The 14,934-nt window shown below is 35.8% G+C and overlaps 1 protein-coding gene across 1 annotated transcript; it reads left to right on the top strand.

Annotated features, from left to right (window-relative positions):
* Positions 1 to 1,350: 1,350 nt before the first annotated feature.
* On the top strand, positions 1,351 to 14,916 carry LOC111386123. Its single transcript, XM_023010559.1, has 9 exons — positions 1,351 to 1,360; positions 1,444 to 1,539; positions 1,939 to 2,105; positions 2,195 to 2,236; positions 2,545 to 2,673; positions 3,631 to 3,866; positions 13,040 to 13,076; positions 14,460 to 14,517; positions 14,593 to 14,916. Exons 1-9 carry the CDS (start codon positions 1,351 to 1,353, stop codon positions 14,670 to 14,672), a joined length of 855 nt encoding a protein of 284 aa, XP_022866327.1. The 3' UTR covers positions 14,673 to 14,916.
* Positions 14,917 to 14,934: the final 18 nt, after the last annotated feature.

Raw genomic sequence — 14,934 nt, 5'->3', positions numbered from 1 at the left:
ATAATCTTGAACTACATGCTTCTTTTACTGGTTCAACAGACATAAATATATAAAAATAAAAATAAATTGAAAATTGTTCTAGATGCTGAAATGATATATGCACATGTTCTCCTTGAGCAAGTAATTTGAAGGTATATATTCATATTGTTTTGCAGACTATGTGCCTAAATATGCCAATTGAGTGCGGAAAACTAAAAATATCATTTTGTACTAGTTTCTACAAGGATTTCAACTGTTGTTAACTGTAATTCAGATTTCTTGTGATAATCGCACACTCTCTTCAAAAACTTTATTTCCACTTTTAAGAGAACATTGCTGCCCATTTCCTGGGGTCTTTGGTATGGAGAAGTCAGGCTAGCTAGTGGTGATCATTTCTCGTTCAATAAGCTCCAAGGTGTTTCTAAAGAACTGTGAGAAAAGTGAGAATTAGCAGTTCATAGTCATCCAGTGACCTTCTTGATGGAAAATGGGAAAAATTGACAACTAGTGGATTCAATACAGTCTTATAGCACATTGTCCCTTTCATTAAGGCTTAGCACAGCTATTCTTGTTTTCTTTGTCTTTGTCAAGCAATGACACATGGAATCACAGGGAAATTGAACACCAGTCATTTCCTCCCCTAATGCAAGAATGCACATATTTGATAAAGAATAATAAGATGAAGGAGAAAAGGGGATCAATGGAAAGAATTGATGGCAAGAAAAATAGTTTTATTCATATAATTCAGGTGTGTCACTAAACATCGCCCTCAGCCCTGTTATACGCAGGACTTTGAAAATAATTAAACTTCCTATAAAAAAATTGAAATAAAAGATAACATTCCTATTATCAAGCTCCTAACAAATAAAACTACTAAGATAAACTCAAATTCTACTAATTCTTAGTTTTTGACCTTAAATAGACTTTTGGTTGTTTCCTTGTTACATAACGTTCTGAGTACTATTTTAGTTATTAAAGACAGTATGCTCACTTGACTATCATTTCTTTGGGAACAACCACAAGAAGATTTAGGAACAGGAACAAGGAAAAAGGATGAACGCTTAGATGGAAGAATCAATTGTTGCCATTGTTTCAGCATTATGGCAAACTAGTGTCAAATATAGCTGACTTGAATGCTCTGGCAAAAATGAATCCTATTTTGGATATTACCTTCAACATTTACTATGCTCTCATATGCAGTAATACCCTTGTTAGCCGGTTTTTTAGAAAATTCTATTTGTTTTTCGCCGCTTTGGTTTGTGGGGCTTCTGGAGGGAATGCCAACATATCCATTAATTAGCAAGTGAAATTACTTTTCAGTTTCACCTGGTAGGTAAGAGAATTCTCAAAGGCATTTAGTGAATATTAGGGATGGACATCTGTATTTCAAATTACTATACTCTTGGTGACTAACAATATGTCAGTAATTAAATCTGGAAAATTTCCTATTGCTTTCTTCTCCAGGCTTTAAGATTTTCCTGGCTGCATTGCATCAGCTTGTTCTATTCCCAGCACTTCAGATTACTTCCTTTTGCCTGGGAATGCTTCTGTCTTTCCCTGGTTGCTTTTCCTGGTCATTATCAAGATTCCTATTCCTCCATATTTTTGAATTTTGGAGGATATTTCATTCCTTCTGTTCATTCATGTAATGATCCAGCACTTCCTTCATATTTATATCTTCAGCTATGAGAGACATGGCATTTTTTATCCTTTTTTTCACTTCCCGATGAAGTTTATGAGAGATCCCATCCTGCTACCTAGGCTCCTGAGCATGATGACATCATAGATTTAAAAGGAGAGAAGTAGAGAGATGGAAAAATAGCCAACTCGGTTCTCACTGAAGCTGTAAACACGGTGAGGGTTCATAACAAATCATACCTAAATTCAGAGGAGTTGTTTCCCAAGGTGAACCTTATAATCTTACAAATTGACATGGAAGCACAATATTGCTTGTCACAGAACCTAAAATTACAAAAGCAGCAAGAAGAAATTGTGATTGTGAGAATACCCCTCCAGGGGGGATGAACAGGATAATGGCAAGCAGAATCTTGTGGAAGAGAGTGAAAAACTTGAAATATATATTTTTTTTGCATGCATTCATTTCAAATATTCTAGGTATAGACTTGGTTTGTTAGTCTATAAGTGGTGAAAGTTTGTAATGTGATGCATTTAAAAGCTTTTCCCTACTTTATAACTGGGAGTATCTTTGTCGCAGGTTACCCAATTGCGAACAACGGTTGATTGGATCTACACTCAGGTAACTGTTGGTTTCATAGTTCTCAATTGTTTTGTCTTTCTTAGGGATATTTTTTCAGATACCTATAGTTCACGACATTCAATATTTTTGATGAGTAGGTGTAGCAACTTTCCTCCATTCCCTTCTCTCTGTCTGTGGCTGATTCCCAAATAAAGTTATAAGAACAAGTAGTTGCTTATATAATACATTGGCAAAATTTTGCTATAGGCACTCTTTTAATTGCTTCAGTTTTGCCGTCCTTAAATGTCATTTCCTTTTGGTTATTCATAACACATACTCAAATTGGGATGCTTTGGTATTACAAAAAGTTGAACAGGTCTCAGTCATCGTGGAAATGCTCAACTGGCCGTTCTTCCAGAACGAAATTTCAGGAGGAGGCCTGGAGAAGATATAATCACCGTATGCAAGAAGAATATGAAGAAGAAATGGAAAGAGTGGTGAAATTCAATTTATATTGTTCCTATTCTCGTTCTTTCTTTGTATGAAATTTGTAATTTATGCTCTTATTCTGATCTATATATCGTTTCACATAGCAGATTGATGTTACTATTCCAAAATCCTAACACAGTAGGCGGCAGTAAATATTATTTGTATTCATTTAGCATAAGTTATTATTCAGATCTTTGATTGAAAATATTTAAAAAGTATATCTTTCTGTTCATCTTTTAATAGATCAAACTCGAATGGAGCTTTGGTGTAGCTGAAAATGCAGTTTACTGAAAATACTATTAATTGAAGGGCTTATTTCTATCCGTCCTTTTCTTTTTGAGTTTGATGGGTTCTTGTTTAAAGACTATGGAGATGCAGTGACCGGGCCATTTCTCAAGAACAATAGCTAAAGGATCTTACGCTGCCACTTGGATTTGGAACCGAAATGCTGATGCTCACTATTTCGATAGCCATACCAGTGATTTGGAGGAGATCTCTTGAAAACTATTTATTTGAGAACTTCTAAATGAAAAGATGATTGTCAAAATGCACATAATAACCTTGCAAAATTCTTTCAAAGGACTTGAAAGTTTCAACTGAAGTTCAAAGATAAAATGGAATTCAAGAGAATTCTGATTTAACAATAGTACAAGTGCACTTTTCCTTTTCACTTCTGACTGCGCTCATGGATATTGCACCTATAGACTGCATTGTGAAAACCCTTATTTTTTCCACAAACCGAACAAAAAATTACGAGTTCAGAATAGTTTATTTTCTGTTGAAGGATAAAGAGAGCTCTTTGCACTTCCTTCACTGAGAAGCAATAAAGTAGACCATGGTATTCTCTTAATTGAAAATTCTATCATACTTGATTTTCTTGCAAACTCCTTATGATCTTTCATTCTGTTTGTACTGAAATCTGTTTAATCTTACTATCATATTCATCTATCTTATGCTTTTTGTAGGAGCGAATTAGGCGAATGCAAAGTGTATTCTATAGAGAGAGAAATAAATTCAGAAAAAGTTATGAGAGATGGACAGAAAATGATCCAAATGCATATCATCAACATTTTCGGAGGGACGATTGGTACTGGAAAGCGGATACATCATACAGGGATAAGGATAATAATTTTAGAGAGACTCCTCGGGCCAGTGCAAGAACTTCATTATCACACCATTACTCAGTCCTTGGCCTTGACAGGTATATTACATGTTGCAGATGTTAACCAATACCTAATCTATCAAATAAAATGAGAAGAATTTGCAAGTAGCTAAGTTGATAATATTTCTTATTTTCAACAAAATACAATTATTTATTGTCTGATGAAGGACATTTGAAATGGGATAGGGATGCTGTATTGACTATTGTATTGTATTGTATTTTCAAAAAGAGTGGTGGTGCTATTGGCTACAGACATACCTTAGTCTCAAATAGGGACAAGCTTGTACATTACTACACGAACGAGACTTTGATATTTCCCTTCAATCTTTTCAGGATCATAGAGGCATGCAATTAGAATAATAGAAACGTAGAAATATATTTTACAAAAGAAGGAAGATAGTTTAGCTTTTTCAGATTTATTTTATTTTAAATTAGATTTGTGTAGATAAGATTACAATGATTTTGACATTTGATAAGCTTTGATGTATTAGGTGTTAGCCATGTATAGCAGTATGTATTATGAGATATGGTTGTAATTTATATACGGTAAATAGGCTAATTAGTTCTTACTATAGTTAGAAAACTTACTAAATTTGCTGTAATTCTTAGCTTTATAAGAGTGTATTCCCTCGATTGAAAGGGGAACGAAAAACGAATTTAACATGGTATCAGAGCCCTCTTAGATTCTTCAAAGTATCATCTCGGTTTTGGATTCTTATAGAAAATACCTCGGCCTTGGGATGTCAGAATACTCATTAGAGGATCTGTCAGCAATTTGTAGAGAGTAAAGGGCAGTTGGTGGTCAGGAATTGGTCACCGATGTCTTCTGGTTGTTGGACTATCTGTGGCCAATTTTAGGTTACGGCTTTCGGGGTTTCTTGGTGCGATTTTCTTCGTTTGGAAGTCGCTGCTCTTGGAGTCATCGAATGGGGGGGACCTTTCAGTCGGCTCTCTCTTCTTGGCGGTGGATCAACAGATCCATTTTTTTCTTGGATTTTTCTTAGTGAATGGTGATTGGCAAGGGATATTGATTCTCGGCAGGTATATTCCTGTTATTGGTCCGTTGTTTTCATTACTGGACTTTATTGGGCTTTGGTTTAGATTCCTGCTAATTGGGCTATATAACACTTTTGTCTGGACATTCCATTATTGGGCCTTGTTGGTGCATTGGATTTATTTATTGTTTGATATTGGATTTTGTAACGTGTTTGGATTTAATTGTGGAGGAAGCCTAACTTTCAATTTTGAGCCCAACTAATTTAGCTGGACTAGATATTTTATTGGAATTGAGTTGTTAAATCTTTAAATTTCACCATGTCTGGAGAAAATTCAATTATTCGTTTTAATGGAAAAAATTACTTGAGTTGGGAATTTCAGTTCAGGATGTTTGTGAAAGGGAAAGAATTATGGGGTCATTTGGATGGGTCTTCTAAGGCTCCGACTGATATCAAAGAACTTAGTTCATGGGACAGTAAAAATACCAAGATTGCTTCTTGGCTACTGAGTTCCGTTGAACCACATATGGTCAACAATCTTCGTTCGTTCACTACTACTAAAGAAATGTGGGATTACCTTAGGCGTGTTTACTATCAAGACAACTCTGCCTGGAAGTTCCAATTGGAATTAGAAATTGCTACTATAAATAGGGTAATCTTTCTGTTGATCAATTCTATTCTGGATTCCTTAATCTATGAGTGAATATTCTGGAATGACTTATTCCAAGGTTCCCAAAGAAGCTTTAGCTGCACTTCAAGTTGTCCATGCTGAAAGTCAAAGAGATCAATTTTTGATGAGTTGAGACCAAAATTTCAGACTGCAAGGGCTGCTTTACTGAACCGTACTCGTGTTCCCTCTTTGGACATATGCTTGGGAGAATTATCACGTGAAGAATAACGTCTTGCCACTTAACTCTAATGAGATGGTTAATGTGGTGTATGCTGCTCAAGGAAAGGGCAAAATGTAAACTCAGATACAGTGCTATAGTTGCAGGGAGTTTGGGCATATTGCAAAGAACTGCAGTAAGAAATTTTGTAATTACTGCAAAAAGGATGGGCATATCATTAAAGATTGTCACTTGCGACCTCAGAATAGACAAGGCCCAACCTTTCGCACCGCTATCCAGTCTAATTTAGCTGTTGTCTCCTCTGCTTCCACTCCAACTGCTTCTCCATCTACTCTTACACCTAAAATGGTTCAACAGATTGTTTTTGCTTTTTCTGCTCTTGATCTTCAAGGTAAGAAAAATCTAATTGCTGTTCCTTGGTTGGTCGATTCTGCAGCCTCAAATCATATGACAGGTAATACAGAAGCTCTACATGATATTCGAAAGTATAAAGATGATCAATTTATTCAAATTGCCAATGGGAGTACTCTTCCTATTACTGCAATTGGAAATTTGGGATCTTCTTTCACCAATGTATTTGTGTCACCAGAATTATCTACGAATTTAATTTTTTTTTGACAATTGGTAGATGATAATTGTGAAATTGTTTTAATCGGAGTGGTGGTTGTGTACAGGATCAAGCGTCGAGGAAAGTGATCCGAAGGGGCCTGAAGTGGGACATTTATTTCCTCTTCAGTTTTCCATTTTTGATTCAGTTGCTTGTACTGCTATTGCTAATGATAGTAATGCTTGGCATAAGAAATTGGGACATCCTAAATCTAATGTTTTAACTCATCTATTAAAGAATGGTTATTTGGGCAATAAAAATTCATTTCCTCGTGTCTTTTGATTGCAATTCTTGTAAACTTGGTAAAAGTAGAGCCTTAACTTTTCCTTCGCATGGTATTCGGGCTTCCACGTGTTTTGAGATTATTCATACTGATGTATGGGGTGTAAGTCCTATACTTTTGCATGCTTAGTATAAGTATTTCGTAACATTTATTGATAATTATAGTCATTTCACTTGGGTCTATTTCCTGCGATCTAAAACTGATGTGTTTTCCATCTTTAAGAACTTTGTTGCTTTTGTTGAGACCCTATTTTATACTAGAATTAAGATACTTCGTTTTGACTGTGGAGGGGGATATATGTCCAACAATATCCAGGAATATCTAAAAACAAAAGAGATTTTCTCCCAATGATCTTGTCCTTACACTCCCTAACAAAACGGGGTTGCTGAGCATAAAAATTGTCATCTTCTAGATGTTGTTCGTTTTTTATTAATTGAATCTTTTGTGCCCTCTAGATTTTGGGTTGAAGCTTTATCGACGGCTGCTTATTTGATTAATCCTCTTCCCTCTCCAACTTTACAATTTGACTCTCCGTACTCTCGATTGTTTAATGTTGCACCCGAGTATGATTCACTTCATATATTTGGGTGTATCTGTTTTGTTCACTTACCTTCTATTGAACGTCAGAAACTTACTGCTCAGGCTGCTCGATGTGCATTCCTCGGGTATAATAATTCACACAAAGGGTTTGTGTGTTATGATGCAGATGCTAACAAAATTCGTATTTCTTGAAATGTAATTTTCTTTGACAATCAATATTTCTTCCAGTCTCGTGTTCATGATTCTGCCTCTATTCAGCTCCCTAAGTTTGATGATGTCTTGTAATGTTGAGCTCTTTAAGCCCGGATTTGTATATCAGCGATGTCCTTTATTGCCACCTTCGGACACTGAACCTCGCATGATCCCATCATCACTGACCGTCGACGATCATCTCAAGTCTCACGCCCTCCAGATAAGTATGGGTTTCCACATATTGCTAATCAGGTTACCCTTGATACTACTTCTGTACCCAAATCTTACTTTTAAGCTTCTATTCATGCTTGTTGGCGGAAAGCTATGCAGGAAGAACTTCAGGCACTTCAGGATAATCATACTTGGGACATCGTTCCATGTCCTGATGGGGTAAAACTTCTTGGATGCAAATGGGTATATACGATTAAACTTCGGCTTGATGGTACTGTAGAGAGATATAAAGCCCGATTGGTGGCTCTTGGGAACTATTAGGAGCATGTTCTTGATTATGAGGAGACCTTCGCACCTGTTGCAAAGATGACTACGACGAGAACTATTATGGCTATAGCTGCTTCTAGAGGATGGTCTCTCCGGCAGATGGACGTGAAAAATGCATTTTTACATGGTGATTTGAAGGGGGAAATATATATGAGTCCTCCTGGTATGTTCTCTCACTCTTCTACTGAGGTTTGTCGGTTGAGGCGCTCTTTATATGGATTGAAACGGGCACCACGCGGTTGGTTTGAAAAGTTCCATACTACTTTGTTGGATTTTCATTTCACTTAGAGTCAGTTTGATTTCTCCTTGCTTCTTAAAACTACTGCCTCAAGTCTTGTTGTGCTTTTAGTATATGTGAATGACATTGTCATAACAGGTTTTGATATTCAATCGATTGTGCAACTTTAGCAGCATCTTAACACCTCTTTTCATATGAAAGATCTTGGTTCTCTACAGTATTTTCTTGTTCTTCAGGTTCATTCCTATCCTAATAGTTTGCTTCTACATCAACACAAGTATACCCAAGAGATTCTCATCTCAGCTGGCCTTCAATCTGGGAATTCCGTACTTACACCTTTGGAAGTCAATATCAAGCTCATCCAAGTTGACAGGGAACTTTTATCGGATCCATCCTTATATCAATAGCTTGTAGGGAGTTTGAACTATTTGACAATTACTCGACTCGATATTTCTTTTGCTGTACAACAGGTCAGTCAGTTTATGCAGACTCCACGTCAACCACATTTAGCTGCCGTACGAAGAATTCTTCGTTACCTCAAGGGTACCTCTGGTTGAGGGTTGTTTTTCTCTACAGGGAATTCTTTACGGTTAAAAGGTACAGCGATGCTGATTGGGCTGGCTGTGTAGACACTTGACGTTCAGTTACTGGTTGGTGCATATTTCTTGGTGATGCACTTATATCTTGGAAGAGTAAGAAGCAGAATAGGGTCTCAAAGTCCTCTACCCAATCCGAGTATCGTGCTATGTCTTTTGCTTGCTCAAAGATTGTGTGGCTTCGAGGTTTGTTAGGCGAACTTGGTATCCCTCAATTTGCTTCTACTTTGCTTTATGCTGATAACATCAGCGCTATTCAGATTGCTGCCAATCCTGTATTTCATGAGTACACGAAGCATATTGAAGTAGATTGTCATTCTATCCGTGAAGCACTTGATCAACATGTGATTACATTTCCTCACATCTCCATTGAACATCAAACTGCTGATGTTTTTACCAAGGCCCTATCTTTTCATTGTCATTGTCATCGCCATCAATTCATGATTGACAAATTGATGCTTTTTGATCAACCAACATCAATTTGAGGGGGGATGTTAGCCATATATAGCATGTATTATGAGATATGATTGTAATTTATATACGGTAAATAGGCTAATTAGTTCTTACTATAGTTAGATAACTTACCAAATTTGCTGTAATTCTTAGCTAATAAGAGTGTATTCCCTCGACTGAAAGGGGAACGGAAAACCAATTTAACATTAGGTGTTCCTGTTAATTCAAGTTCTTTACAACTATATGGGGGAACTAGTGCTTCAATTTATATAGAGTATTATTGTTGAGATTGAATCACTATTACAAGTATATTGAAAATTTTCTTTCTTAATTCTTCTATGTTTTTCCCTTCTTCTCCTCATTCTCTCTCAATTTTTTTCTACTTCCTCCTTCCCTTTGTTTTTTTTATTAAGAACTCTTTTTTAATTTTTTTTTTTTATTCACTCTCTTGACAAACTTCTACAGGAATAGTAATAGGAAGATTATCGTCATACTGACAAGTATAACATGAACCATGTACTTTTGTTAAACTAACTAATGACAGTGCCTTTTAAAGTGAACAGTAACATGCTGCAATGAACAATACATGAAAAGTAATTCTTAAGGGATTTTTGGCCAAAGGAATGGGTAGGCTCTGATACCACTTAAGAGAGTACAAGATTAAGGTGAAGACATGAAGAATATAGGAGGAAAATTTCAATATACTTATAATTCTGATTCAAGCATACTAATAGTCTCTATAGTTTGTAGCCTAGATCTTTTATTGTTGTAAATAACTTAAATCTAAATTTCTAATGCATTACGATCTTATCAAAATATGTCGATCTAATCTGATCTAAATTATTTTCCATGTTTTTTTTTAATATACACTTTTACATATCTCCATCATTTCCATGTTTATGCACTGAATGGGTAACAAAGTGGTAGGTATAGAACACCTGAAGGACAAGTAATCCTTCTCATAAATCGTGCCAGTTTCCAACTTTGAGATGGCTATCTCTTTAAATGAATTATATCATGTATCCTTTGTACTTCTTTTACCCCCTCAAGCTAGTTTGAAGATGTCTTCCATTGCCTATAAGTTTCTTAAATTGTTTCCTCTGCAGTCCGTGATATACGTCTACAACTTGTTCAACCCTTGGTGTATTGTTCATAAAAATTTGCCCGTTATCTTTCTTCTCTTTGATGATCTTGCTTGTCCACTCGACATGTTTGTTCCATCATCAAGAATAGGATTTATATTTGTACTTCTTTTACCCCCTCAAGCTAGTTTGAAGATGTCTTCCATTGCCTATAAGTTTCTTAAATTGTTTCCTCTGCAGTCCTTTAGTGATATACGTCTACAACTTGTTCAACCCTTGGTGTATTGTTCATAAAAATTTGCCCGTTATCTTTCTTCTCTTTGATGATCTTGCTTGTCCACTCGACATGTTTGTTCCATCATCAAGAATAGGATTTATGGGCTATTTAGATAGTTGCTTTGTTATCACAATAGACCTTCATTGGCGAGGGGCTTAAGATCTTTAATTCTTCTAGGATTCTTTTGACTCACTGTACTTTGCAAATTCCATGAACTATTGATCTAAACTCAGCCTACTTCTTACACCCACATTTTACTTTTTGTTGCGTTAAGAATAGTTCCTCCAACAAAAGTACAATAGCCGGAAGTTGATCTTCAATCAGTTATACTCCCAGTCCAATTTGCATCTATATATGCCTCAACTTGTAGATGACCTGCTTCAAAGTGTATTGTCCTGGTGGATGCATAAATTGACTTACCATGCTCATTGCAAATGCTATATTTGGGCAACTGTGACAAATAAATTAGCCAATCATCAAGTCTATGAAATCATTCAGTGTCATTCACTTCCTCTGGTTTAGCTAATTGGAATATTTGATCCAGTTCAATTGGTGTCTCTGCTTCCTTGCATCTAAGTAGGCTTGTCTCACTCAAGAGGTCTAGCACATATTTTTGTCGAGAATCTATAATCCCTCCTTTTGATCTAGCAAACTATGTACCGAGGAAGTATATCAAGGTTTCCAAGTCTTTGATTTCCAAGTCATCAGCAAGTATTCTTTCAAGTCTTTTGAGTTTATCCTTATAAGGCCTAGTTATGTTTTGCATGAGCAGAGTTTTTTTTTTTTTTGTCATCCCTGCCCCCTTTTTTCCAAGCTTAACACCACGACGAGTCTCCTGCCTCTGAGTTTCAGTAAGTACCTCTTTAAGTGAGGGTAGAGGACCTCCATGAGCGACCTTTCCTCTTACCTTATTAAGTTCCTTATTCAAGCAAACGAGAAACTTGTAGATACGATTTTCAACCATCTTTATGTGGTGATTGTAGTTATCTGGAATTTTCATTGATAGTCATTGAAGAGATCCAAGTCCTGCCAGTCTCTTAAAGATATTTAAGTATTTGGTGATGTTGTCCCCTCCTTGTCGAATTTCTTCCTAGCTGGAGTTGCAGTTCGTACATCTGGGATTGTTGACAAGGTCAGAGTACATCTGGTTAATAGAGATCCTGAGTGGTTGAATAGCACATGTAGTTCGAGGTATTTTTGCCTCCAATGAGTTAACCAGTGAGGCAATAATCATGGAGTTTTAAACATCCCAAGTGACATAATTAGCTTCCTTCTCACCAGATACCCCATAACATGGTAATAAAGGAGGAGATGTGTCGGTTCCAACTGTGTTGGACGCCATACAGCATAAGTTCCAAAATGTCTGGGAACTTGATCGTCTTATCGTCAAGGAAGGACTAGAGTGCACACAATCCCTTTATGTCGCCAGTCAAATACCCAAATTTTCCTTTGCCTTGAATATACATATGCACTGACTGAGACCAGTGTAGAAAGTTGTCTCCATGATGGTTATCTAAATAGAATGGGAATAAGAATTGGAGCTACAGTTTCGAGAGGGCCTGGAGGGGATTTCATACATTGTGGGAAGTTAAGGTTTTCGAGAAGAAAGAAAATCAAACTGGGGCTAGGGTTTTTCAAGGAATGAATCCAGGTCAAAAATGTTGCTCTAATACCGTCTAGAAAATAAGAGAGGAAATTGCTGGGAAATTTTATTTCCTTGCATTGGGCATCAATAAAACGTATACAATTATAGGCTACACAACACCAAATTAGGTAACAAAATAACTGTACATCTAACATTACTAATTTGTAAAGTTGACTAGGCCTATTCTGTTTGATATCATGCACCGAAATTTCGTGTTCATAATTTTAAGTCTTTCGAAAGCTGATCATCTCCTCATCTATTTACAGTGGAGTTTAGATTATTAGTAACTAATCCGATTATTTCAACCACTGATTATTTCAATCGCTGTTTGTAGAATGTTTTTGATGTCATCATATCAAAATGAGGAGAGAGAATGATGGAAAACTTGTGTTAATTTTAAAAAGTTGAGAACGGTAACCTAAAAGTTGATCCAAATTCAGAAAGTAGATGTTGCATTCGAGAATAACTTTTAGGTAAAAGCAAATCACATACTTTTCTGTAAGTGGAATAAAATTTAATGTGACTCGAGGAGTAGAAAGTTGTATGAAAAGATAATGTTGTACTTCAATTCTTGTTTGGTCTTATCAACTGACAAGCTAATGCTGTAGGCGGATATACTATGGTTAATGCATTCTGGATAAAATCAGAAAGGACTTTCATGCAGAGCTATAGATTATAGAAATGATTTTTTTAAGTAACATAGCAATTTATTAAGACAGTGAAAGCATATTGATTGCACAATGAAAGAAATGAGATTGCTCTCTCACATTACTTTTACCTTAACTTCTAAGTTTCTTCTACCATCATTATAAATACGTTTATATCATAATTTGGTTTATTATTTGGCTAGACTATAACGTTGTTTTATAACGAACATTTAACTAATTCTTGTATCCATATGATAAGCTATAGTTCTACGTAAAGGTTGAACACTTTGCTTTTTCTTTCTCTGCAACAGGTTGAGGACAAAACCGTACACAGATGATGAGATAAAGGTATTAGCCAATGTTTCTATTATTTTCTTATGGATCATTTTTATGGTTGTGAATGAAGTGATGCATTATGCGCAATATACCAGCTTTTTTCAATTATGACATGGTTTTTGTTTTTGTTTACAGCCTATTTTTGTTGAAACGGACCTTTAGAAAATAAGAGGAGGAAAGAGTTTAGAAAGTTATAGATCTGTAGAGATACTTCTAAATTTTTCTTTATTTAGTTGACTAGGACAATTGATGTGAAGAGATGATAAAAATATGAAAGGAGGGAAGAAATAGGAACATAAAGAAAAAAATGGTTTTCACTTTTCTCATTCTTCTTATTTTTGTAGGCCTAGAGAAACTAGATAAAAATAAAGACTTGGGATTTATGGGGACAGCAATTGATTAAAATTCCATTGAGCTTTAGATGGTCAGCGAAAGAATGAAGGGAATATGAGACTCGATTTCTCCTTGATCACCATGTTAGTTGGTTTAGGCTTCTTCCAGTAGACTACAACCTCTGTCATAAAACAGTTCCCAAGATTATGTTATTTAGTTCTTTTTATATTGCGATGCCATTAATAGGAAAGGGTAGCAAATCTCATTTTCTGAAAGGTGTGGTCATTTGGAAAATCTTTTGAGTGTCATGATCTGTTCATCTACAGTACATTTGGTTCCATATCCCAAGCAACATGATATAATTAATACCACATTTATGATGCCTACGAAGCTCCTACTCTTCTAGTTATCTCCAAATAAGTCAAATTATTGGAACATTTATATATATCTCCTTTGTGTATTGCCCACTGTGTATAACGCGCTTGTTTGTGCTTATCTTAAATGGTGCGGCGGTGTTAGAAATTCGCTTGTACAACTATTTACATTTGGAGTTGCTTATGTAGTGGAAGTCAACAAAAAATCTCTAATCGTAGTCCAAGAGGATGGAAAAATTTATTCCAATTCGATTCGCTCGGGAACAATCACATTGGAAACTTCTCTACTTGGGGCAGAAGAAGACGATGTAAACACTTACTTGAAATCTCACTTATTGGATTCTATTGTGGAAGGCACATTCTTCTGAAAAATTCGCCATGATATACTTGATCCATTCATAATATCATGAAAAATGGATTGCCCACTATGCGTATAACATGCTTGTTTGTGCTATCTTAAATGGTGGTGGTGCTAAAAATTTGCTTGTACAACTATTTACATTTAGAGTTGCTTATGTCGTTGAAGTCATGCTAAACGAATGAAAAGAAATCAATTAATGATCAAATCCAATTTGAGTTTCATGGTCAATGCTGAATTCTTTCGAGTCAGTATATGAGTTATTTTAAAGCCATCTTGTCTGCAATTATTTTCTTCTCTCATTCCCTATTTTTATATATTTGCATTCAGTCAGCCTTTAGGACGAAGGCAAAGGAGTTTCACCCAGATCAGAATCAGGATGACAAAGGTGGGAATTTATGGATTTTAAATTAATCCATAATTAGCCTGGGGTGAGTGATCATTTTTGTTTTTTGTTCTGCAGATTTTGCCGAATCAAAATTCAAGGAAGTTATGACGTCTTACGAAGCTATCAAGTCAGAAAGGAGGAATAATAGGCATTGACACTTCGTATTGTCCCAGGTTCTATTGTGTTATCTTTATGATGCCATATTCTTAAACAAGTAAATTATAGTTTTCGTGCTGTACTTCGTAGAGAATCTGGATTAAGATTTTCCATTGGAGGAAGCTGCTGCTGCTGCTGCTACTGCTACTGTATCCATAATTGGTATGGCTTGCCTGCCTTCAAGTGTTGTAACCAATCATGTATCAATAAGTAAAATATTTACGTTTTAGCTCGTTTGCACAATATTAACGTGATTTAATA

This window comes from Olea europaea, unplaced genomic scaffold (assembly GCF_002742605.1).
Source record: "Olea europaea var. sylvestris unplaced genomic scaffold, O_europaea_v1 scaffold3429, whole genome shotgun sequence".
Lineage (NCBI taxonomy): Eukaryota > Viridiplantae > Streptophyta > Magnoliopsida > Lamiales > Oleaceae > Olea > Olea europaea.
Note: the sequence above shows the minus strand (reverse complement) of the source record. Positions and strands in the feature narration are given on the sequence as shown.

Coding starts and splice junctions, on each gene's coding strand:
- LOC111386123 (XM_023010559.1), top strand. Junction 2,106..2,194: donor ATATTCTAGGTATAGACTTG/GTTTGTTAGTCT, acceptor TCTTTGTCGCAG/GTTACCCAATTGCGAACAAC. Junction 14,518..14,592: donor TCAGAATCAGGATGACAAAG/GTGGGAATTTAT, acceptor TTTGTTCTGCAG/ATTTTGCCGAATCAAAATTC.